Source organism: Mustela nivalis (genome assembly GCF_964662115.1).
Source record: "Mustela nivalis genome assembly, chromosome: 7".
In the NCBI taxonomy this organism is placed as follows: Eukaryota; Metazoa; Chordata; class Mammalia; order Carnivora; family Mustelidae; genus Mustela; species Mustela nivalis.
In genome coordinates, this window is record NC_139026.1 from 2,823,986 (window position 1) to 2,845,864 (window position 21,879).

The following is a 21,879-nucleotide window of genomic DNA, read 5'->3' on the forward strand; positions in this document are numbered from 1 at the left end:
GGAATGTGGGGAGGGTGGCACCTGCCTCTCTGGCCTATAAACAGAAGCCTGTGGGAGTCTGGGGGTGGGGGGACAAACAGGGCTCAGACCTTCCATGGGTGCCTGTCCAGGCCTGGGAGCTTACGTGTGAGAGGAAGGCAGGGCCAGCCCAGCTCTGGGGAGGACATCAAGCCGCCCATCGGGGCCACCTCCGGATGGGCTCAGGTGTCCCGCGCCCACCCGGGGGGCCAGGCCTGTCCAGGCGGCCCAGGCACCACTTCTGAGCCCCTGGAGGACCGGCCATTTCGACCCACCTGTCATTAGGCCCCACCAAGGAGGCATTATTGAGCTCCAGCCCCGCCTGACAACTGTGACCCGGACCCCAAGGCCAGCGGCGAGGGGAGACCCCCCTACTCCTGGGCCTGCGCCCTCGGGACCATCCCGGAGCTGCACCCGGGGTCCGCGCGGCCCGGGTCCCGCCCACTGCCCTGCAGGGCCGCTCGCCCCTCCCCCTCCCTGTCCTCGCGCCCCCAGCCCCCTCCTGGGTCCCACGCCGACCCCCTTGTCTCCCCCCGCCAGCCCGCCCCTCTTCGGCCCCGCACTCCCTGCAGCTCCCGGGGGTCCCCTCCTTGGGACCCCCACCTCGCGCCGCGGGCCCCCTCCTCGGGACCCGCGCCCTGCCCCTCCTCTCCCCTCCCCTCCCACCCCCGCGCCGGCCCCCTCCGCGTCCCCCGCGGCCGCCCTGCGTACGGGGTGACGCAGCGCCGCCCGCCCCGCCCCGCCCGCCCCGCGCCGCCGCCGCCGCCGCCGCAGCCCGGGCTCGGGGGCCGCTAACGGTCCCGCGCCCCTCGGCGTCCGCGCCCCCGCCCCGCGCCCGGCGAACAGGCGGCGCCGGCGGGCGACCGGCGCGATGGGGGCGGCGGAGCCGCTGCGCTCGGTGCTGTGGGTGAAGCGGCAGCGCTGCGCCGTGAGCTTGGACCCCGCGCGGGCGCTGCTGCGCTGGTGGCGGTGTCCGGGGCCCGGAGCCGGCGCCCCTGGCGCGGGTGAGTGTCGCCGCGGCCCGCGGGCTCGGCCGGGGAGCCGGGGGGGGGGGGTCATGGACGCGGCCCGGCGCCCGGGGCGGGGGTGTGCGCTCCGGGGACCCGGTGACAAAGGGCGAGTCGGGGCGGTGCGGGCGGGGAGGGCCGGACCCGCGGTCCCCCGCGCGGATGCGCCCGGGGCGGGTGAGGCTGGAGCGGGGCGGGGTCGCCTGGTCGCGGCTGCATCGCGCCGACCGGCCGGCGGGGATCTGAAGGGCACCTTTTGGGTGAGACTGGTCACGGATGGATCCCGAGGGGTGCGGGCGCCCCGCACTCGGTTTCGGTTTAGACCAAGGACGGACGCTTTTCCTGAGCGGGGCCCCAGACCGCGAGGCAGCCCTGCAGGGTCGGCGACTCCTGCGGTGAAGTGAGGAAGGCGCTCGGAGCCGTGCGTCTGGGACGCTCCGGGGAGAGTTGATTTTGGTACAAAGCAGGTTGGGCACATGACCTTCAGAGGCCCTCCCGACTCGGAGAAGTGTAATTTGGATAAAAATGGAAAGGACCCACCCAGCTCAAGTCTCTCCCCCAGGAGAAGGGGCCAGGGGCGCCCTGGCAGAGCTGTCTGCCGGCGAGGGATGGGCCGAGGCTGGTGAGGGAGATGTCATTTGATCCCGGGAGGGAGGGGGAGGATTGCCCGGCGGTGGTGGACAGCGGGAGAGGGAAGAGGCTTCCCGGGCAGAGGAAGCCCAGCGCTGGGCAGCCTGCGTGTGTTCCACTCCATTCATTGGTCTTGTGCAAGTTCTCACGGAGGGCCTGCTGGGGAGGGTGCTGTGGTATCCTATCCTTGGCTCAGTGCACATGACAGCCTCCCTGCCGGAGCGTCCCTGCCCAGCGGGTCATTTTCCCTGGAAGGGAGACCGAGGGGGGCACCTGCAGAGGCATGTGTGTCTGAGGAGAATCCCCGCCCCCGCCCCCCAGGAGGAGGCAGGTGGCTGCGGTCCAGGGGCAGCCAGCAGCCCTCCCTTAGGTGGCCACATGTGACTGCAGACCTGGAGGGACCCTGTCCGTGGGGAGGGAGGGTGCAGGTGGGAAGCACAGCAGGGGCCCTAAGACCAGCCCCGGAGGTGGGGGAGAGGAAGTGGGGCCCTGTGGATCCTGGGGGCTGAGGTAGGGTTTCCCTTCCGCTGTGAGTGCTTGGGAGCCGCGGGAGGGCTTTATCCAGCCCCGTCTTCCTAAAGGATCCGTGCGCGGAGTGAACCGACTGAAAGGAGGTTCAGTGGGGAGGCCGCCGACCCAGTCCGGCCGGAGTGGGGGTGAGCAGGGCGGGGTCTGCGTAAAATGCGGAAGTTGAGAGAGGGGAGCGCGGTCCCAATTTACAGCCCACTGAAGTCAGGGCCGCGGGGATATATTGTTTTAATTATTGGAGGTGGGCATTGCCGAGGTTGGGATTCTCTCCTGGACAGGGTTTGGGATGCCTTTTAAGACGCCCTGGGGACGGTCAGGGTGCTGCAGGCGCTTCCTGTCGCCGAGGTGGGGAGGCTCAGCGGGTTGGAGGAGGGTGGGCAGAGTTGGAAGGGAGGTGGGGCCAAGGCCAAGGGGGGCCTGCGACCCAAGATCAGCACTTGGTTTCTGGCCTTGGGCATCAGAAGCCCTTTCTGCAGAGAGCCTGTCCCTGGCAGGGTGTGTGAGAGTCTGCGCGATCTTACTGAGGTCCCTTTGGGAGAAACGTCTTGCCTCAGATCTCACCCTCGGGCCCCCTGGCACCACCCAGCAGGGCCCTCTGTCTCACTCATTTTCTCTCTCGTGGTGGTGAGTGGTGCCTGGTCTGGCCCCCCGGGCTTCGAGTTGTTGCGTCAATCTCTGGGCTGCGGGATGGGGCCTCCTCGCAGCCATGGTGCTGCTCTTCTGCGTCCCATTCCCACACGACCCCGCAGGGCAGCTCTTGTACTTGGCTACTGGGGAGACCCAGTTCTGGAGAGTTTAAGTCACTGCCCCCCGCTCATGGTCCCGCCGTGAACTTGGTGGGACTCCCGCCAGCCAGTGGCAGCGCAGACCCCTCCTGTGGGCTGCCCGGTGGGAAGGCCCTCCCTTCCTGCATTCAGTGTGGGTGCCCTCCACTGCCTGTGGCTTCTGGCTGTCAGACCTGGGGCGCTGCTCGCGTCCCCAGCCACCAGTCCTCTTTCTTGGGATGGTGGTTGTGTGGCTCTTGGAAACCGTGGAGGTGCTTCAGACCGGCTCAGCCAGAACTCTTCCACCCAGAGCTTGGTTCCCTCCCTGGGGCGGCAGGGCCTGAGGGAGCCCCTGTGGGTGGGCCTCGTCCCAGAAGAGTCCTGTTCCCGTCACCTGGTGTGCTTCCCAGCAGCGTGCAGAGCACTGGGTGAGCGGCACTGAGAGGGCTGCACCAGCTCTTTGGGGGGCCCCGTTACCCTGCACCCCAAAAGGAAGCAGGCCTGTGGGAGATGACTGCATGCTGGAGATCAGTAGGGTCAGCCAGACCGCCGGGCCCCAGCCCATGGGACAGTTGGTTCAGTTAGTTCCCCGGGACCGATGGGGAAGGGTTCACTGGGCGTGCCGCAGCAGGGGGTCAGAGAAGGGGGTACCCTGGGTGGGGTGCGGTCAATCGCGTTATTTCATTGGCCGTCTTGCGCCTCGAGAGCATCACTCCTGTTCTCAGACACAAGAGCTGGAACTGCCCACGGAGGCAAAGGGCAAGTGTTCATTTCTCTGCAGCTCACTGTGTGGGAACGTGGCTCAGGGTTGGACAGCCAAGTTGGGACTGGGAACTTCGAGGGGCAGGGTTTTCTGGTCCCTGAGGGGGCCGCTCTGCCCCTAAGGATGCTGGGAGAGCGGGTGCCCCTGGGTGCTAGCTTGGTCGGAAGTGAAGCCGCCTGAAAACAGGAAACTCAGCAGAGGCGCCCTGGCGCAAAGTGGGTCGGCCTAGCTGGACTTGAGACAGACTGTAGCTGTTTCTGGGTTATACCCTCAGACTCTGAATGCTTTCTTTCAGGGTCGGGGCTGGCCGGAGTGTGCCTGCTTATGTATGTGCGCATGCACGCGCTGGCTGTGTGTGTGTGTGTGTGTGTGTGCACATGCGTGTGGGGGGGCGGGGTAGACACTGCTTCCCACCCACCCCTCCCTCCCACCACCCTCTCTCCTGGAATGGCCCCCCCACCCCCCCAGCCCCGCTGGTGGTGAGCTCCTTGGCCAGGTCACTGCTATATGGATAAAGGGTTTCTCTAATACCTTGGCAGTGCCAAGCAAAACTTAGGCAAACCACAGATACTGACAGAAAATGTAAAATCTGGAAACGCAGACAGAAAAGCAGGTCCATAGAAATCACCCTTAGTCTCACCCTCAAGCAGTGAATACTCTTTGGTGTTTTTGTCTGTGTAAACGCGCGTGAAGGAAAAGCTAGGGAATCATGCCACAGAATGTGGTTCAGGAATACTCCTTATGCACTTAAAATGTGACTTTTAAAAATCAGCTTTACCATCTGATGTGTGGCGTTGGCTCAGGCCATGATCACAAGGTCCTGCCTTCATCAGGCTCCCGGCTCAGCAGGGAGCCTGCTTGTCCCCCTCCTCTGCCCCTCCCCCCAGCTGGTGCATGCTCCGAGCACGTGCCCACTCTCTCTCAAACAGATAGAATCTTAAAAAAAAAAGAGTCAGCGTTACTGAGGTATAATTTGCAGACACTAAAATCCACACATTTTAAGGGTATAGTTTGGTGAATTTTGGTTAATATATGCACCTGCCTAAGCATCCTCCCATCAAGATACAGGATATTCAGATCAGCCCAGAACCTTCTGCGGGGCTCCATCCCTCGGGCTCCGGGCTGCTGCATCCGCAGGGACAGAGTTGACCTCTAATGGAATTTCCTGTAAGTGCGATCATGCAGTCTGTGCTCTGTCTCTCGCTTCTCTGTCTCACTTAATCTTTTCGCAATTCATCATGTATCAATGGTTGGTTCTTCTTGTTACAAAGTAATAACTATTCTATGAGAAAACCAGTTTGTTTATCCATTCAGGACCATTTCCAGTGTTTGGCTGTATGCATAGATACTGATCATTTGTGTACAAGTTCCTTTGAGGAGCATGTGCTTTCCTTTCTCTTGGATGTGTAGTTAGGAGTCGAAAGCTAGCACAGAAAAGCTGATGTCTTAAGACATGATTTTTTTGGTTGCGCAATATTTTACTACACTAACACTACAAAAGCCCTTTTTAGTCGATGATGTAAAAGTTCCTCAATCAGAATTGGATGGATTGAAGATTTTCATGTAAAGATAGAAAGAAAACAGAGGACAATTTTGCAATCTGGGAAGAGCTCACTAACCAACATGGAATCAAGACAAAAAGAAAAATCTAGATCAGGATCTAGGTTATTTTAATAAATAAAAATCTTATCCTATTTTTGGTAAGTGTCTGTAATTTGAAAAATGATGGGGGGTATCTGGGTGGCTCAGTGGGTTAGGCCGCTGCCTTTGGCTCAGGTCATGATCTCAGGGCCCTGGGATCGAGTTCCGCATCGGGCTTCCTGCTTAGCAGGGAGCCTGCTTCCTCCTCTCTCTCTGCCTGCCTCTCTGTCTACTTGTGATCTCTCTCTGTCAAATAAATAAATAAAATCTTAAAAAAAAAAAAAGAAAAAGAAAAATGATGGGAGTGATATTTGCAACAAATATGACAGTCAACTAATTTTAAAAAGCCATTGCAGAGAACACGTATAGGCTGTCCATGGAAGAGCACAATTCAAGGGTGGGTGATGAGTGGGGAGATCCCATGAGCAAAACAGCACAGAGAAGGAGCAGGTGTGATGGGCCGGTGAGCTGCTTCGCCGGTTTGGGAAATTAATCTGGCAATATTTTGACAGTGTTTTTTTGTTTTTGTTTTTGTTTTTTTTTTGCAATTTGACAGTGTTTTTTAAAAAGGATGTATCATTTGACCTATCAGTCTCCTGGTTGATCCTTTATCTCACGGGAAAACACTAGTATTTGAAGAACTGTCTGACAGCGGGGAAGGCTCGTCTTCTCTGTGTTTGCTAAGACACTGCTGATGGTGTTGGCTTTCCTCTCTTCCCGCGATTTCTCTTCCTTCTCTACCCGTCCTGACTTTAGCACAAGGACTCTCTTCCAGAATGCAGCTGGTTCCTGCCTTCAGCCTGTATCTCGTGAATGCACAGTTCGGGCCCAAATAAGGCACCCTTCGTTCGTACAGACTTGGGCTGACTTCACGGTCCCAGCCGTCAGCACCAGGTGGACCCAGGGCTAGGTCTGCGTCGTGACTTCCCTGGAGCTCAGCTTCCAGGTTTCGAAACGCACCTGACTCGGCGCTGGAGATGGTCAGCATCTCAGACTCTCAGACTCACCGCCCCCCCCACCGGCCCCGGCCCCCAGCTTCACTCCTGGGCCCGAGCTCCTGTGGCCTGCTGCCCTTCAAGTCTCCTGCCTCTGCCTGCCCACGCGCGCCCTGACCCCCTGCACGTGCTTCTCTTTCTCCACAGACTCCTCGGACGCCTTCTCATACTTCCTGCCTCTAGGCCTCCCCCTCTCTGTCTCTCTTGTTCACTGTCACCTCCTTGGGACACCCCTGCGATGGCTGAGCCCAGGTTCCGGGGTCAGAAGTCCGGAGAGCACCTGAACCTTGTGTAGCAGCCGGCTGGGTGCAGCCGCCCTGAGGCTCTGCTGGAAAGTTCTTCTTCCACACGCGCCATTCTCCGGCCTCACGGGCGTCCTGTTGCAGGCGTGTGGCTGCACTCCGCCTCCTTGATCCGGCCCCGCGGTACCCGCCCTCCCTGCCGCCTCTGATTCTGCCAGACGCTTCCTCCTGCTCCCCGCTGCAGACCGTCCCCCCTTCCAGGCCCAGCCCTGCTGGACGTGGCCCTTCAGCAGGCTCCGTCCTCTGAGTTTCCTGGGGCTCTGTTGGCACCTCTCTGCTCCGTGAGTTTTGCTTTTTAGATTTTTGAACGTATTTGTCTTCTCTCCCTGCGTTCTCTCGGAGGGGAGAAGCCAGTGTCCACGCGCCGCATTCTCCGGAGCGCCCTGACCCAGCAGCGGGAGGAGCGGGCAGGAGGCATCACGGCAGGTCCCAGGGCCCCCAGGGCCCCCGCAGAAAAGGCGGGGGAGGGGCGCCCCAGACCTCTTCTCTGCTCACTGTTCAGCAGCCTTGCTTTTCTCTGAAGGGTGTGGGTCTGAAACCAGCGGGGGTGACTCGAAGTGGAAGAGTTTACGCAAAGCCCACAGATTCTCCACAATCCTGAAGGGTGACACCACAGATCCCAAAGGCCCACGTATCACATGCGCAGCCGATGTGTTCCGTGGGAGTCTTAGTGCCCCATCTGGAAGCCCCGAGGAAGGCAGGTCGTCGGGTCATGCAAAGCTACGACCTACACGTCCGGACGGAGAGGCGTCTCAGTACATCCAAGTAGGGAACAAATGGCAGTCCCGTCGACCTTTTTCAGAAAAGAATAGACTGTCTCCCGATTTGGGGAGGCGACCCTGTAGGAAGAGGGGCTCAGCCTCTGCGGCCTTAACAGGTGCTGGAAAACGAACAGCAGACAAGTGCTCGGGGCTTCCTCAGGCACCGGCCAGCGTTACCGTCAGATTCCCTGATTGAGCAGTAGCCCAACGTGATCACAAACATTGTGATTTTTCTGAGGCTACTCAAGGTTAACTCTTATTTGCTACTCTAAAACCTGCCCCAAACATTTTCTTATAGGGCCAGATAGCAAATATTTTAGGCTTTGGGAGTCGCGGTTCCTCAACTCTGCTGTTTTAGCATAAAAGCAGCTATAGACAGTATGTGAATGCATTCCTGTGGCTGTGTGCCAATAAAACTTTATTTTATAAAGGCAGACAGCTGGCTGGAGTTGGCCTGCAGCTTGCTGACCCTGCTCTAAATCTTTATTTGTGAAGAGGGAACAGCCATGTGATGTATTGTAAAAGCAGCTAATCCAGATGACTAAAAATATTTTGACCTTCAAAACAAGCAAGCAAACGAATCTGGTCGTCTGGAAAAACCGATACTGTGTTCGGGAGACACACCCGTTTGGGTTCCTGTCCCACCGTGCCCTGGTCTGAGAGCAGAAAGCTCGTTCTCCCTCTGAGGAATAGCATATCCACGCGCAGACGGGCTCGGGCATCGGACCTGGTCCAGGTTTCACACAAACCTGCCTACACCCCCCAAAGACTGAAGTAGCTGAAGGGCAGGGGGACGTGTTGAGGTGACCTGGTCTGAGGTGGTGTCTGGCCCGTGGCCCGTGGTGGAGGGTGTGTTCTGTTGCTGGAGAAATGTGATGGGTCCTGTCGGCTGATGGTGGCGTTGGTTCTTACTATCCTTGCCCATGTCAAGTTGTTCTAATGATTGTTGAAGTCTCCAACTGTAATTATGGGCTTCTGTCTTTTTTTAAAACATTTTTATTTATTTATTTGGTAGTGAGACAGCGAGAGACGGCGCACAGGCAGGGGGAGCGGGAGAGGGAGAAACAGGCTTCCCGCTGAGCAGGGAGCCCGATGTGGGGCTCGATCCCAGGACCCCGGGATCATGACCAGAGCCGAAGGCAGACACTCAGTAACTGAGCCAGCCAGGCGCCCCAACTGTGGACTTCTCTATTTTGCTCTGTAGTTCTATAAATTTTTGCTGCATGTGTTTTCCTGCTCTGTTGTTTGATGCATACATGTTCAGGATTGCTATACACACACACACACACACACACACACACACACGAGTGGAAGGGGAGGGGCGGAAGGAGAGGGAGAGAGAGAATCCCAAGCAGACTCTGAGATAAGTGCAGAGCCTGACAAGGGGCTCGATCTCATGACCCTGAGATCATGACCTGAGCTGAAATCAAGAGTTGGACACACAACTGACGGAGCCACCCAGGTGCCCCAACTCCAGGTTTCTTCTGATTCATGTTTGCATGACGTGTCTTTTACTTTCTGCCTATTCCATTGTTAGATTTGAAGTGAGTTTAGATCACATAGGGTTTATAAATCTGTCTTCTGTTTTCCTCACTATCAGCTACCTGCCTCTCGAGCGCACAGAAGGCTCAGACTGCAGCCCAGCCCACAGGCTGGTAGGCCATACCGTTGGGTGCAGGGAGGGGGTGTGCAGAGCCCCTCCCGGCCTGTCCTACCTGCTCCCTCTTGCACAGGGCTCTGGCGTGGGATGTTGTGTCGTGGAATGCAGCTGCACCCCTGATGGCAAACTTGCTTTCGCTCTGGTCCCGGCTGGGCATCCTGCGCGTCTGTGGGGGCCTGCGGAGGGGGTGCTTCGGCTGTCTCCACCCCCCCATCTCGTGACACATGCTCAGTCCCTCTCCTGCTGGGTATGAGGCTGCCATGGGTGCTCAGGGTCGCCCAGGAACTTGGAGCAGGAAAGCTGGTTGATGGCGGGCACTGCTTCTCATCTGAGTCGCGACTGTCGAGTAGATTCGGTCTGAGTGGGTCACAACCAGACAGGATCAACAGGGGAGACAGCAGGAGGCAGAGCACTTCAGCTGCCCCTGGCTGGCTCTGCCCAGACGGCCGCCAAGCTGGTGGTCTTGTGGGCGTCGCCTGTGACTCTGCTGGAATATGGTGGCCGCTTGGTCCTCACCTTTATCGGTGCGGTAGCTGCCTGTCAGCACAAGCCCCTCCTCGTGAGGGAAGCACCAGGCGCTGCACCTGTTGTCAGCAAAGCTCTCGGACTTGCCACAGAGATTTGCTTGCGGCCTCTCAGCCCGTGGTTGCAAAGAACATTATGAGAACGTTTTTCTGAGTCTGTAATAATTATAATATCTTAACCAGGACCAGTGGCCCTTAAAATGGGTTTCCTATTGTTATTGGAAGACGTCACTGGGAGCTTAAACACACAGAGGCGTGTCGGAGTCCCGCTGAGGTCTGATAGGGAGAGCGGGGCGGCTTGTGGCATGTTCTGGCTCCAGCGAGCTGCGTTCTCAGGAGGATTCTTTATGAGATGCTCGAGACCTAACGAGATGGCCTACCCTGGGACAGCAGTACAAGGACGTGCTTACAAATGAAGGTGTTAAGTCCTTCCAATTAGATACTCCCACATAGCGTGCTGTACTTGCTGCTGCATTATGGTTTAAAAAAAGGTCTTTTGGGGGCACCTGGGTGGCTCAGTGGGTTAAGCCTCTGCCTTCGGCTCAGGTCATGGTCTCAGGGTCCTGGGTTAGAGCCCCATGTCAGGCTCTCTGCTCAGCGGGGAGCCTGCTCCCTCCCCCAACCTGCTGCTCTGCATACTTGTGATTTCTCTGTCAAATAAATAAATAACACCCCCCCTTTAAAAAAAAAAAAAAAAGCTCTTCTCACCCATTTCTGAATGGTTTGGGACTGTTCGCGTGCTCCCCTTGTGCCCTCTCTCGGCCCGGGGCTGAGGCGGGGCTCTTTGGGACCAGGTGCGGCAGGGGTGCAGCGGAGAGGACCGCGTTCTGCCACAGTTAATTCTGGGGCTGCCACTCACCGCCTGCGGCTTGGACGCGTCGTCCGACTGCCCAGAGAAGCGAGAGCGTGAAGTCCCCTGTGCGGTCCGCCGTCTGGAAGGGGGGAGCCTGCTCGCCCCTGGCGTCGCCGTGAGGCTCATCTGCATGCGTGAAGTCGGCGCAGACCTCACTCCCCACGGCCGGCACCGTGGCTGTGTCACCGCCCATCCCACGGCGGGGCTGCACCAGGTGCCCGGAGGCAGTGGCCCGTGGGGACACGCAGGCAGGCTCATCCTCTGGGAGCGGTGACCCAGCCGGGAGGAAGCGCACAGGTTGGCACATGTGTGTGTGTTTGCGCGCAGTGACTGCAGACCAGGCAGGTGCATGGGTGGGGGCGTGGAGGAGGTCGGGTTTAGGTTGCAAAGTGAGGGACACCCCAGGGGAGGCAGGTTGCCGGGTGTGTGTCTGGCGGCGTGTGCGAGGGACCGCGGCGGTCTCCACGTGAGTGTGAGCGCAAGTCTGCAGCCCAGGCCAGCACGTGCAGGTCACACTCAGAGGCCGGGTGAGTTCACGCCCTGCTCCTTTGGAACCGGTGGCGCGGTGGGGAAGTGGTCGAACTGTCGTCAGCGGAGCGGAGCGGCCAGAGCCCGTGGCCTCCTTTGAGGTTGGTTTATGTTTAATACTGTAAGATAAAAATATCAAGTGGGTGTTCAGAATGTCTGGTTTTCTCTTCTCATCGGCCTGGGCATGTGCCTCTTCTCCGGTATTTTCCTTGACTTCGACTTGGCTCCGTTTTTATTTATTTTTTTTTTAAAGATCTTATTTATTTAATTGTCAGAGAGCAGAAGCAGAGGGAGTGGGAGAGGGGGAAACAGGTTCCCCGCCGAGCAGAGAGCCCGATGTGGGGCTCGATCCCAGGACGCTGGGACCATGACCTGAGCCGAAGGCAGAGGCTTAATGGCTGAGCCCCCCAGGTGCCCCGACTCGGCTCAGTTTTTACAGCAGGAGTGGACGCTGCTTGAAACTTCAATTCCAAACTTCAGCAACGGGACCCTGAACTAGTGTAGGGCCCACGTCCTTGCGACGCGGGACAGACGGACGGTTCCGTGTCCCAGGAGGGAGGACAAGAGGAAGAAAACACTTGCCGCAGAACCTGTGGGGCCTCCTCACCAGGTTGTGGTTTCTCCCAGCACGGACGCCGGCCGCGTCTCCGGACCGGGTGCTGCCCTCGGCGCCGTCTGCCCAGGAGGGGGCGGTGCCCGTCTGGGTGTCGTGACCCAACACCCCGCCTCCCCGTTTTACTCTTTGAACACAAGCGGCTCTCCCTGTAGTCGGACTGTTTTTCTTCCTCCGGAGGCAGAGAGAGTCCGTTGTCATTGACACAAGCCTCTCTGCAGTTCCGTGTTTATAACCGACCTCGCCTGCCCGTGCGTTTCTCCAAATCCGGACTATCCGTAGCGGGTGTCAGACGGTCTGTTTCTGCGGGATTCCAAATCCGGTCTTTTCAAGACCAGAAATAACTGGATCCCTAGTGGCGTGAAGAGAGAGCAGCCAGGAGGGAGCTGCGTGCGGGGCCCCTGCCGTTGGGGGCACCGGGCAGAGGTGTGTCTGGACGAGCCTGGCTGTGGCCCGCATGTGACGTCCCGTGTCACGCTTGTTGCCTTGCGTGACATGAGGTAGTTCTGAAGCACGGAGGGCGGGCTTGGAGTGCCGACTGGGCCACGCCCGCCGGGGGGTGATCTGGAAGGTTGTAGACGTCTTTTCAAATCTTCTCCGATGCCAGGCTTCGGGTTGCTGCTTATGGCACGGAGCTCGGGGGGCCCGGGCCGCGTCTGGGACGCCGATACCCGACTCCAGGGGAGCGGGCCCCGGGACAGGGCGTCCTTTGTTTAAAACTCTCTTATCCGGTGGCATAGCAAGACGTTCTCGGGAAAGTCACTGTGAGGAGCAGATGTTCGTGGAAGTTACGTCAGAGCCTCTCGAGTGGGTCGGTTTTCTAGAAGGGTCTGGGGAACGCTCTGTCACCCTGTGAAGCATGAGGGTGAGGTGAGCCAAGGCGAGGAGGCCTGGGGAAGCTTCCGGAGGGGCAGAGCTGGGCGGGCGGGGCCAGGGGCCCAAAGCCGCAGTGTATCCCCTACAGTCAGTCCTGTGTGTGTGACCGCCCGGCGTCCCCCAGGGCAGGAGAGCAGGTGGACGGCGAGAGCCAGAGGACAGGGTGGTACCCGGGGCAGGTGACCACGCAGTGGGGTCGCTCGACCGGGAGCCGGGCAGGGGCGGCGGTGTTGCCTCCAGTCCCTCCCCCGGCTGCTTGTGAGCGCACACACACGCCGCAGAGCCAGGACAGCGTTCCCACGGGGCCTCCGGAGCAGGAAGAGTGGACAGGCCAGTCCGTGTGGGCAGACAGGCGGCTGGAGGGGGTCAGGTGGCGCTTGTGACATTGGATGCCTCGATTGTGCTCTCTACTCTTGTGAGGAGACCATCCCCCTTGGCTCCCCATTCAGCACCCCCCCCCCGCCCCGGAAGTCAGGGCTCCACCCACTGTGGGAACCGTCCCTGAATCGGACGGGGTGGCCCTTCCCGGGCACCCGGGCAGCTGCAGGCTCCCGTGTGATCTCACCTGAGCCGGCGAGGAGATGGTGGGAGCCCACTTCCTCTTTCCCCGCAGCCCCCCAGGAGCAGGGACGGGGGGACTGTCCTGTGGTCGAGGACGGTAGCCGGGGCAGGTCGCGTCCTGTGTCTGTCCTGTTGTGGGGGGGCACCCGGACACATTTCCTTTCCCAGCTCAGGAAGTTTTAAAAATCACCACTGAAAACAGAATTCTGGCGTCATAACTGGGTGCTGTAGAGAGGTCCGATGCACGGTACCCGCGGCTGCCTTAGGCTTCGGCTGGACGCGTGATGAAAATCTTCAAGTAGTGCTGGAGGCGTCCGTGCTTGTTCTGACGGTCGTCCTGAGTGTTTGCTGTCTGGGGCCAGCGCGGGCGCCGGGACGAGAACGGGGGTGGGGGGGGTCTGGGTCCCGCACTCGCTCCCGCAGTCGCAGGCTTTGCCAGGAAGGTGGGTGGTGGACGGGCTCGGGTGTTGACTCACCTGCATGCTGAGCGGCCGGATGTCCCCGCAAAAGATTCGAACAGAGCACTGCCACGTGCATGTGGGGGCCCGGCTGGAAGCGACCCCAAGGCAGGGAGGGAGTCAGGCAGGGCTCCCAGGCAGCTGCGCGGTGGGCGCGAGAACAGAGGCTCTTCGCTGGCCGGAGGGGGGGAGGTACAGCGGGGCAGGAAGCTTCTGGAAAGGGGCGGCAAACCGGGAAAGATAGGCTTCGATTCGGAAGGCTGGGTGTGGGCCCTGTGGGACACACGCGCACACGTCCAGGAGACGCCCCCCATCCCCGGCCCCCAAGACTGGGCCTTGTTTCCTTCTGTGTTTTCTGGGTAAAGAACAGGCTGCTGAGCACAGTGACCCCTCGGGCAGTGGTTCTCTGCCAGGGACGGTGCCCCCAGGAAATGCTGGCCAATGTCCAGCAATGTTGCGGTGTCCCCCGGCATTTAAAAAAAAAAAACGATTTTATGTATTTTTGACAGACAGATCACAAGCAGGCAGAGAGGCAGGCAGAGAGAGAGGAGGAAGCAGGCTCCCCGCTGAGCAGAGAGCCCGATGCGGGACTCGATCCCAGGACCCTGGGATCATGACCTGAGCTGAAGGCAGCGGCTTTAACCTACTGAGCCACCCAGGTGCCCCTACTCCCCAGCATTTGTGGCTGGAACCCAGGGATGCTGCCTAAATCCAACTGTGGCCAGGATGGCCCCACCGTGAGAGGTGCCCACGGTTCCGGTGAGCCGCTCAGTCTCAGGGAGTTTGTGGTTTCCAGCACCTTTCCGTCCGTTGGAAGGACCTGTGCAGTCCAGAAGCGATCTCAGCCGGTGTTGAAGAGGAGGCGTCAGGTTGTTGTTTTGTGAAGCGACAGCTGGGTGACTCCTGGGAGCCTCAGCCGGCCACTCCCTCTGCAGACGGGGCTGCGCCAGCCCGGAGGAGGCCGTGACGAGGAGCGAGATCCAAGGCCACTTCCCCAGGAAGACGCTTAGCACATTTACAAGTGCAGACTCTGGTGGGGTCGGGGTACTGCGCCCCTGATAGCAGGGTAGGGGGTGGGGGAGCTGCTGCAGGGGGCAGGCCAGGCTGTGCGCTGGGCCGGTGTGTGCCCTGGGCCCCCATGTCCTCGTCTGAGGAGTCCTGTCCAGGTGAGTCCTGTCCAGCGCCATGGCCACCAGCCAGGCCCAGCCCCTCCTGAAAGGAACCTTTGCTCACACAGGCCTCTGATCTCTCATCCCACTGTCGCTCTGGTCCAGCAGACCGTTCCTTTTTTTCCCTAATCTCACATTGCAGGGCGAGGTCTTGCAGAATGCAGGCAAGGATGAGAGAAATGCTGATACCGTGTTGAACATGAAGTGTCACCAAATTCCCAGCGTTAACTGTGTGCGAGCCCGCCTGTTTTCTGTGCGTGCACCTTGTGCTGTCGCTCCCACTCGTGCCCGGCGTGCTTGCGTGACGCGCACTGTCCCTCCCGAGGGCCCCTGCGGGCCAGCACGAGGAGGCCGGCCCAGGCCGGTTGCACGTTAGCCTCAGAGGAGACGGATGGAAGCCGGGGGACGTGTTCTGTGTCCTGCAGGGACTTGCTGTCTGTCTTTTCAGATTCTTGGTGGAGCTCTTTGCCTCTTGGTTAGGAGAGTTTTGAAGAACAGGGCCCTCCACCCATGACGCGCAAGAGTGCAGTGAGCTAGAAAGGAAAGGAGCGCCGGGCCCTGAAGGCTGGTCCTCAGCTGGGCACAGAGGAGGGGCCGGGAGCCTGGGGGAGGCAGAGCCTCGGCCGTCTGTGTCTGACAGACCGAAGATCTGTCTCAGCCCTGACCTTACGTAACTTCTGAAACCCCGTCCGTTTGACACAGTCATCCTCACGCGCGGCCGTGAAACGCAGGCTCCGCTAGTGGCCAAGGTGCTGACCGATGGGCCAGGGCCAGCCACCCTTCACGGGCCCGGCCCCTCCCGCGTGCCCATCCCCTGGGTTCCTGGGCTCCTGCAAGGGGCAGCCCCCAGGCCAGACCCAGAACTCTCCTTCTGACGGTCCTCAGTGAAGTGTCCACACGGGAGGGATTTTTACCTCCCTGCAGGCGTTAATCCCCCGAGAGAAGACCGCTCCGTGCGCCCCTGCACGCATTCCACGCACACGCCACGCTCGTGGGAGCAACCGTGTGTTGGTCTTGTTCTGGCCCAAGGAAGCACGGGGAGGCCGACTGTAGTGGAAGACAGGAAGGTTCAGTATGTGCGTTGGTGAGTGCTGTGAAGTGTGTAAACCTGGTGATGCACAGACCTGTACCCCTGGGGATAAAAATATATGTTTATAAAAAATTAAAAATTATTTAAAAAAAAAAAAAAAAGACAGGAAGGTTCATCCCAGAGCGCCTCTCGGGCGACGTGTCCCTTGTCCTGTCCCCAGTTTTGGTGACCCAGGGGCAGACCTGCGTCTGCTCAGGCTTCCCTCTGACCGGGAGTCACCTGAGCTCCAGCTTCCCCGAGAGAAAACTCGACGAGCCTCAAAGCCCCAAACAGTCCGTCCGGTCCCTCCGTCCCGTCCCTCCTCCCGTCCCTCCGTCCCGTCCCTCCGTCCCGTCCCTCCGTCCGGTCCCTCCGTCCGGTCCCTCCGTCCCGTCCCTCCGTCCCGTCCCTCCGTCCGGTCCCTCCGTCCGGTCCCTCCGTCCCGTCCCTCCGTCCGGTCCCTCCGTCCCGTCCCTCCGTCCGGTCCCTCCGTCCCGTCCCTCCGTCCCGTCCCTCCGTCCCGTCCCTCCGTCCCGTCCGTCCGTCCGGTCCCTCCATCCCATCCCTCCGTCCCGTCCCTCCGTCCCGTCCCTCCGTCCGGTCCCTCCAGGCCCGTCCCTCCCTCGGCTCCTCCTCCTCTCCCAGGCCACCTTCTGAGCGGCTTGTCCTGCCCTCATTGTGGTCTCTGCTCAGACCCTGAACACCCCCTGCCTCCAGCCCCGCACTGCGTACCCCTCCTGTGCCCTGTCACCCCAACATCTCCCCATGCAGCCCCTCTGTGATGGGGCGGGTCCGGTGCCCAGTGGGTACCCGAGCGAGCCGGGTGCTGTCACAGCTGCGTGGGACGTAACGGGTGAGCGGCGTGGAGTCGGGGACCGCAGCCCTGGGCGCGCCGGCCCCGGGAGCAGGGTGTGGGGCGACATCCTGACCCCTCATGCTTCCTCCTCTGGCTCTCCGAGTCGTCCAACCAAATGAGCAGGATTAGGAAATACGGATGCATAGACTTTCCCATGTGTTATCCTGGGTCGTGTGTGACTTGGACTAACTGAACCGCGTAATACGACTGCTGGTCTCGTGTGCTTTCTTAAATCAGCCGGTTCGTCTGAGAAAGGAGAAGCCTCTGTCCTACTGACTGCGCACTTAGCTTGTCGTGATAGCCTCTCGGCTGTTCTTACCAGCAGGTGTAACCACTGCCCAGGGCTGCGGCAGCGCCTGACGTCTGTCCTCAGGGTCTGAGATGGCCGTGGGAGTGTGAGACCCTAAGGGGCGGGTGCCCGACTCTTCCCACGGCATCCCCGAGCCGCTGCCGTGAGCCTGGCCCTGCTCCGTGCCCCAGACACACGACCCCTGACGGCTCCTCTGCACGGAAACTGGTGCACACTCAGTGGGGCCTGGAGGAGGTCAGGCCAGCACCCCACGGGTCGAGGAGGGTGTGGGGAGGCAGGCCGTGGGAGGCATCGGGAGGGAGAGGGCAGGGCGCCCTGGAGGGAGGCCTCTGTGACAGCCGCCCCCGCCGGCCTCTGAGCCCTGGTGCGCCGCGGCCCCTGCTGCCCTCGGACGCCCACTTCTGGTTCCTCTCTTTGCCCCATGCTCCCGGCCAGTCTGGCCCTGCTGGGCACCGTGCCCTCCCAGCCCTCCGGGGCTCCTTGAGGCCCACGCCCGTCCGCGCCTTCCCTGACCCCCGCGGGCAGTGACTTCCAGACCGCGCGAAGTTGCTGAAATGCCGCAGTGGGGGGTTCCTACGAGCCGCGGCCAAAACCGAGCTCTGCAGCTCCCAGTGAGAGCCGGCCGGGGCCAGCCACAAGTTAGGGTGCTCTGCTCTGCTGGGTCCCAGCAGCCGTCCGTTCGCGCTTCCAGAGTGCAGCCTGTGCGACGGGGGCTCGCTGTCCGCGTCTCCACTTCCGGGCCCCCCAGCCGTGCCGGTGCCCACTTGCTTCTGCCATCTGGGCAGCTCCGTGGAGTGGCCTCTGCCGGGCTTCCCGCCATTGACCCATGGGCTGCTGTGTGCCCCAGCCCGTGCTGTCCTCCCGCCCCCGCCGCCCCCCCCCCGCCCCGGCCTCCGCCACGGGGGGGGGGGGGTCCCGCCTGCCCCGTGGTTCGTCATGTGCTTCCGTCCCACTTGGACTGCTGAGCCAGACTAAGGACAGACACTGTGTCTTGAACATCTTTGCCCAAACTGGGCACGGAAGCTGGCCTGGAAAGTCAGCGGAGCAGGTCATTCGCAAAGTTGGCAGCCTGCATTGCTGACTGTTGGATAAACATCCCCTCTTGTGATAACATTGAGTTTCCCGAGTGTATTTAGCTCCGAGTTTAGTACAACTGCGTATGATTCTTTCTTTCTTTCTTTCTTTTTTTTTTGGATGTCTAACGAGAATATTAAAGCAGAACAGCCCCAGCATTTTGGGACGGATTTCTTGTATTCTTGTGAATTCTATGCAGTTGATCTGATGTGAGGATGTGATCTTTACAGATGCCTGCTGCGTGCCCATCTCCGAGATCATCACCGTAGAGGAAACAGACACTCACGGGAAGCGCTACAGCAGCGGAAAATGGCAGAAGATGGAAAAGCCCTTTGCGTTCACAGGTGACGGAGCCCCCCCCCGCCTGCACTGCTTTCACAGGTGACGGAGCCCCCCCCCCCGCCTGCACTGCGTTCACAGGTGACGGAGCCCCCCCCCCCTGCACTGCGTTCACACAGTTGAAAAGGCGAGTTTTTCGTCACTCGTTTGACAAGCTCAGTGTTTCCTTTTTTTTTTTTTAATCTTTTAGAAACTGCATTATGTAATTTTCCCGAAGATCGACTTTTTTTTTTTTTTAAAGATTTTATTTATTTATTTATTTGTCAGAGAGAGAGCGAGCGAGAGCGAGCACAGGCAGACAGAGTGGCAGGCAGAGTCAGCGGGAGAAGCAGGCTCCCTGCGGAGCAAGGAGCCCGATGTGGGATTCGATCCCAGGACACTGGGATCATGACCTGAGCCGAAGGCAGCTGCTTAACCAACTGAGCCATCCAGGCGTCCCCGAAGATCTCGACTTTTTTTTTTTTTTTTAAAGATTTTATTTATTTATTTGACAGACAGAGATCACAAGCAGGCATAGACGCAGGCAGAGAGAGAGAGAGGAGGAAGCAGGCTCCTCGCTGAGCAGAGAGCCCGATGCGGGGCTCGATTCCAGGACCCTGGGATCACGACCCGAGCCGAAGGCAGCGGCTTAACCACTGAGCCACCCAGACGCCCCAGATCTCGACTTTTAATTAATGTTTCGATCATCTTGTTTCTTACTTTCTTTGTTTTTTTGTTTTTGTTTTCTTAATGGGTTAAAAGAATGGAGATGCTGGTCTTTTTCCTAATGCCCTGGACGTGGCTCGCGGGCCGGGAGGGGTTTCCCACGTGAGCTGTGGGGCCCGGGGCTGCGCTCTGACCTGCCCCGCTGTCTGTCTCCGCAGTGCACTGTGTGAAGAGAGCCCGCCGCCGCCGCTGGAAGTGGGCGCAGGTCACTTTCTGCTGTGCCGAGGAGCCGCTGTGTCACCTGTGGCTGCGCGTCCTGCAGGAGCTGCTGGGGACGCTCAGTACGTGCGTTTGTACCCCACACCCTCGCTGCCTCCTGCACAGCTGCCTGTAACCTGCGGGGTAAACGGGTGTGGCGTGGGCAGACTGACCGATGCTCCGGTCGGAGGACCAGCCTAGAGTCCCCGGCCACTGCCCCCACGTGGCCTCCCGGGGTCGGGGCACCTCACCAACTAGCTGGGACCCGGGGCACAGGTCCCTGGACCTGCGGAGCCCCGGTTTCTATTTCTGGGCTGTGGGGATGGGGGTCCCTGCGCTGCAGGTGAATGTGGGGAGTCCAGCAGGTCATGGGGACGCACCTCCGACATCTGGGGGGGCCCGACATCTGAAATGCGGGTGGGTTGCTGGGTGATGAGAGTCCGTCTGTCCAGCTCCTTGGAAGAGCACATCTGGGATCCCGTTTCGTGCTGTTTGGTTACAGTCTCAGTACGGAATCTGGTCAGTTCCTTCAGCTTTAACTGCAGAGCACAGACAGCGTGTAAAGGGGTGGTTTTCGGTCTTTTTAAGTTAATTTGGTGTCTGGATCCAAAGGGTGAGAATTTACTTGAGGGCGGTGTGGCCCACAGACGAGCTTCCGAGCGACATCCTCACCCGAGATGGCTCCTCGTACCTGCAGGTGTTGGAGGATCTGTTTCTTCGGATCTCTCTGATTTTAACCCTGGGTTATCTGTCTGTGGCTTCCCAGAAGCAGCCTAGACCCCGGGAAGCACCCACATCCGCGGGTGCAGCTTGGCACGTCACTAGCATCCAGATCCCACACCAGAACCGGCCAGCCCCCCGGGGCCCGCTGAGCACCCCCAGTCCCTCCCCCACGGGGTGACCACTGCCTGGCTTCATTTTGGGCTTCGTAGACCTCAGGTCGTACCGCGGACACGCCTGTGTCTGGCTTTTTGGCTCAGCGTTCTGTCTGTGAAGCCAACCACGCGGGGCCCGGGGGCGTCTGAGGCTCGTCCCTACTGCAGACCGTGTCATGTCTCGTGTGGACACATGCTGGCCTTTCTCTTGGCTGTGTCTGTGGGAGAGGGGTTTCCGGGGTGGTGGGGGCGTGCGTGCGTTTCCCGGCAGACCCCGGCAGACCGTCTTCCAGACGGCGGAGCAGCAGCGCTCCCCCCAGCAGACCCGCGGGGTCCCACTCGGCCCGCAGTGCCCACACCCTCAGAGCTGTAGCCCTGTTGGTGGATGCCGGGCGCCTGGCCCTCGGGCACTGACGGGCCTTTCCCTGACAGCTACTGAAGGGGACACGTCCATTCCCATGTTTGGGGGCCACTTGGAAGTCCCCTTCTGCAAGGAGAGTGTTAAGTCCTGTGTCCGTTTATCTGCTGGGTTGTCGGTCTGTCCTCCACATTACGTGGAGATGCTTTGTGTGTCGTGGATCCAGACCTTTTGTTGGGTTTATGCACGACAGATCCCTCCTCCGTTCCGGGGTTGCCTTTTCCCGCTCTGGCTGGTGTCTGCTGGTGAACGGACGTCCTCGACGCCAATGCCCTTCCAGTTCTCGTGGTCAGTCCTGTCCTATCCGATGTCCTTGACTGCTGCAGGGCCACGAGGATATTTTCCCCTCGGAGTGGTGTTTTAGCGGTGTCCGTCTGGGCTTGGTGTTGAGTGGCGACGGCTCGTGTAGGCACGGGTCTGTGCTTGACCCCCGCTGCGGCCGGGGGGACGGTCCCTGCCCCGTGCACGGCGACGCCTCACGCGGGTCTTCACTTCTTGCTTCGCTGTCGAACTTGGAGCGAGTTTCACTTGCGTCCAGTGACTCGGCGAAATTCATTTATTAATCTCACTGGGCTGGTGATTCTTTGGGACTTCCTGGAAGCAGAATCGTGTCCCCGGGAGTAGGGGCAGTGCTGTTTCATTCGTCTTAGCTCTCGGGCCTTCTTCCTCTCTTGCCCGTCCGCCCTGCGGCGGGTCCCAGCGGGGACGAGCGTCTCGGCCCTGCTCGCGGGGGCAGTTTCCAGCACTTCGCTGTCAAGAATGATGTTTCTTGGGGTTTGGATAGATTAAAAAAAAACAACAAACCTATGAAGGGGTCACCTGGCTGGCTGCGTTGGTGGAGCAAGTGACTCTTGGTCTGGGCGTTGTGAGTTCAAGCCCCACACCAGGTAGATAGAGATTCCTTAAAAAGTCGAAATAAATACAAGTTTAAAAATCAGGAAAAAACATCTTAAGGAAGTTTGTTTCTAATTCTTGGCTTTCTAGACTTTGTTTTCTCTTAAACCACAGCTGATCGTCGAATCTGATAAATGCTTTTTCCGCATCCCCCGAGGTGCTTGTGTGATCATCTTCTTTTGGAGCGAAGATGTGAGTTATTGCTTTCTCGTGTGTAAAACCTCCGTCTTCCCAGGAAATCCGCCTGGCATGCCTGATCACTCTTGTTACGGGTTGACTTTCTTCAGGATTTCTGCACCTTGGCTTGGGGCGAAGTAGCGCCGCACGTGCAGCTCTGGACTGGTTTTGCTCCTGGGCGCTGGTGGCCCCGTGCCGGTCGCGGAGCGGCGCCCCTTCCTTCTGTTCTGTGGAGGCGCTCCCGTGAGGCTGTGGCTTTCCTGAAGTCCTTGGAAGCGTTCCCTGGTGAAACCATCTGGGCCTGGGTTTTCTT

General features: G+C 59.7%; 1 protein-coding gene across 1 annotated transcript in view; it reads left to right on the forward strand.

Moving 5' to 3' along the window:
* Positions 1 to 781: 781 nt before the first annotated feature.
* CERK (ceramide kinase) overlaps positions 782 to 21,879 on the forward strand; it is a 39,603-nt gene continuing 18,505 nt past the window's right edge. The window contains exons 1-3 of the mRNA XM_082739623.1: positions 782 to 1,022; positions 18,191 to 18,304; positions 19,163 to 19,285. Of these exons, the coding sequence (XP_082595749.1) occupies positions 890 to 1,022; positions 18,191 to 18,304; positions 19,163 to 19,285 (370 nt within the window). The 5' untranslated portion in view covers positions 782 to 889. The remainder of the gene's footprint in view (positions 1,023 to 18,190; positions 18,305 to 19,162; positions 19,286 to 21,879) is intronic.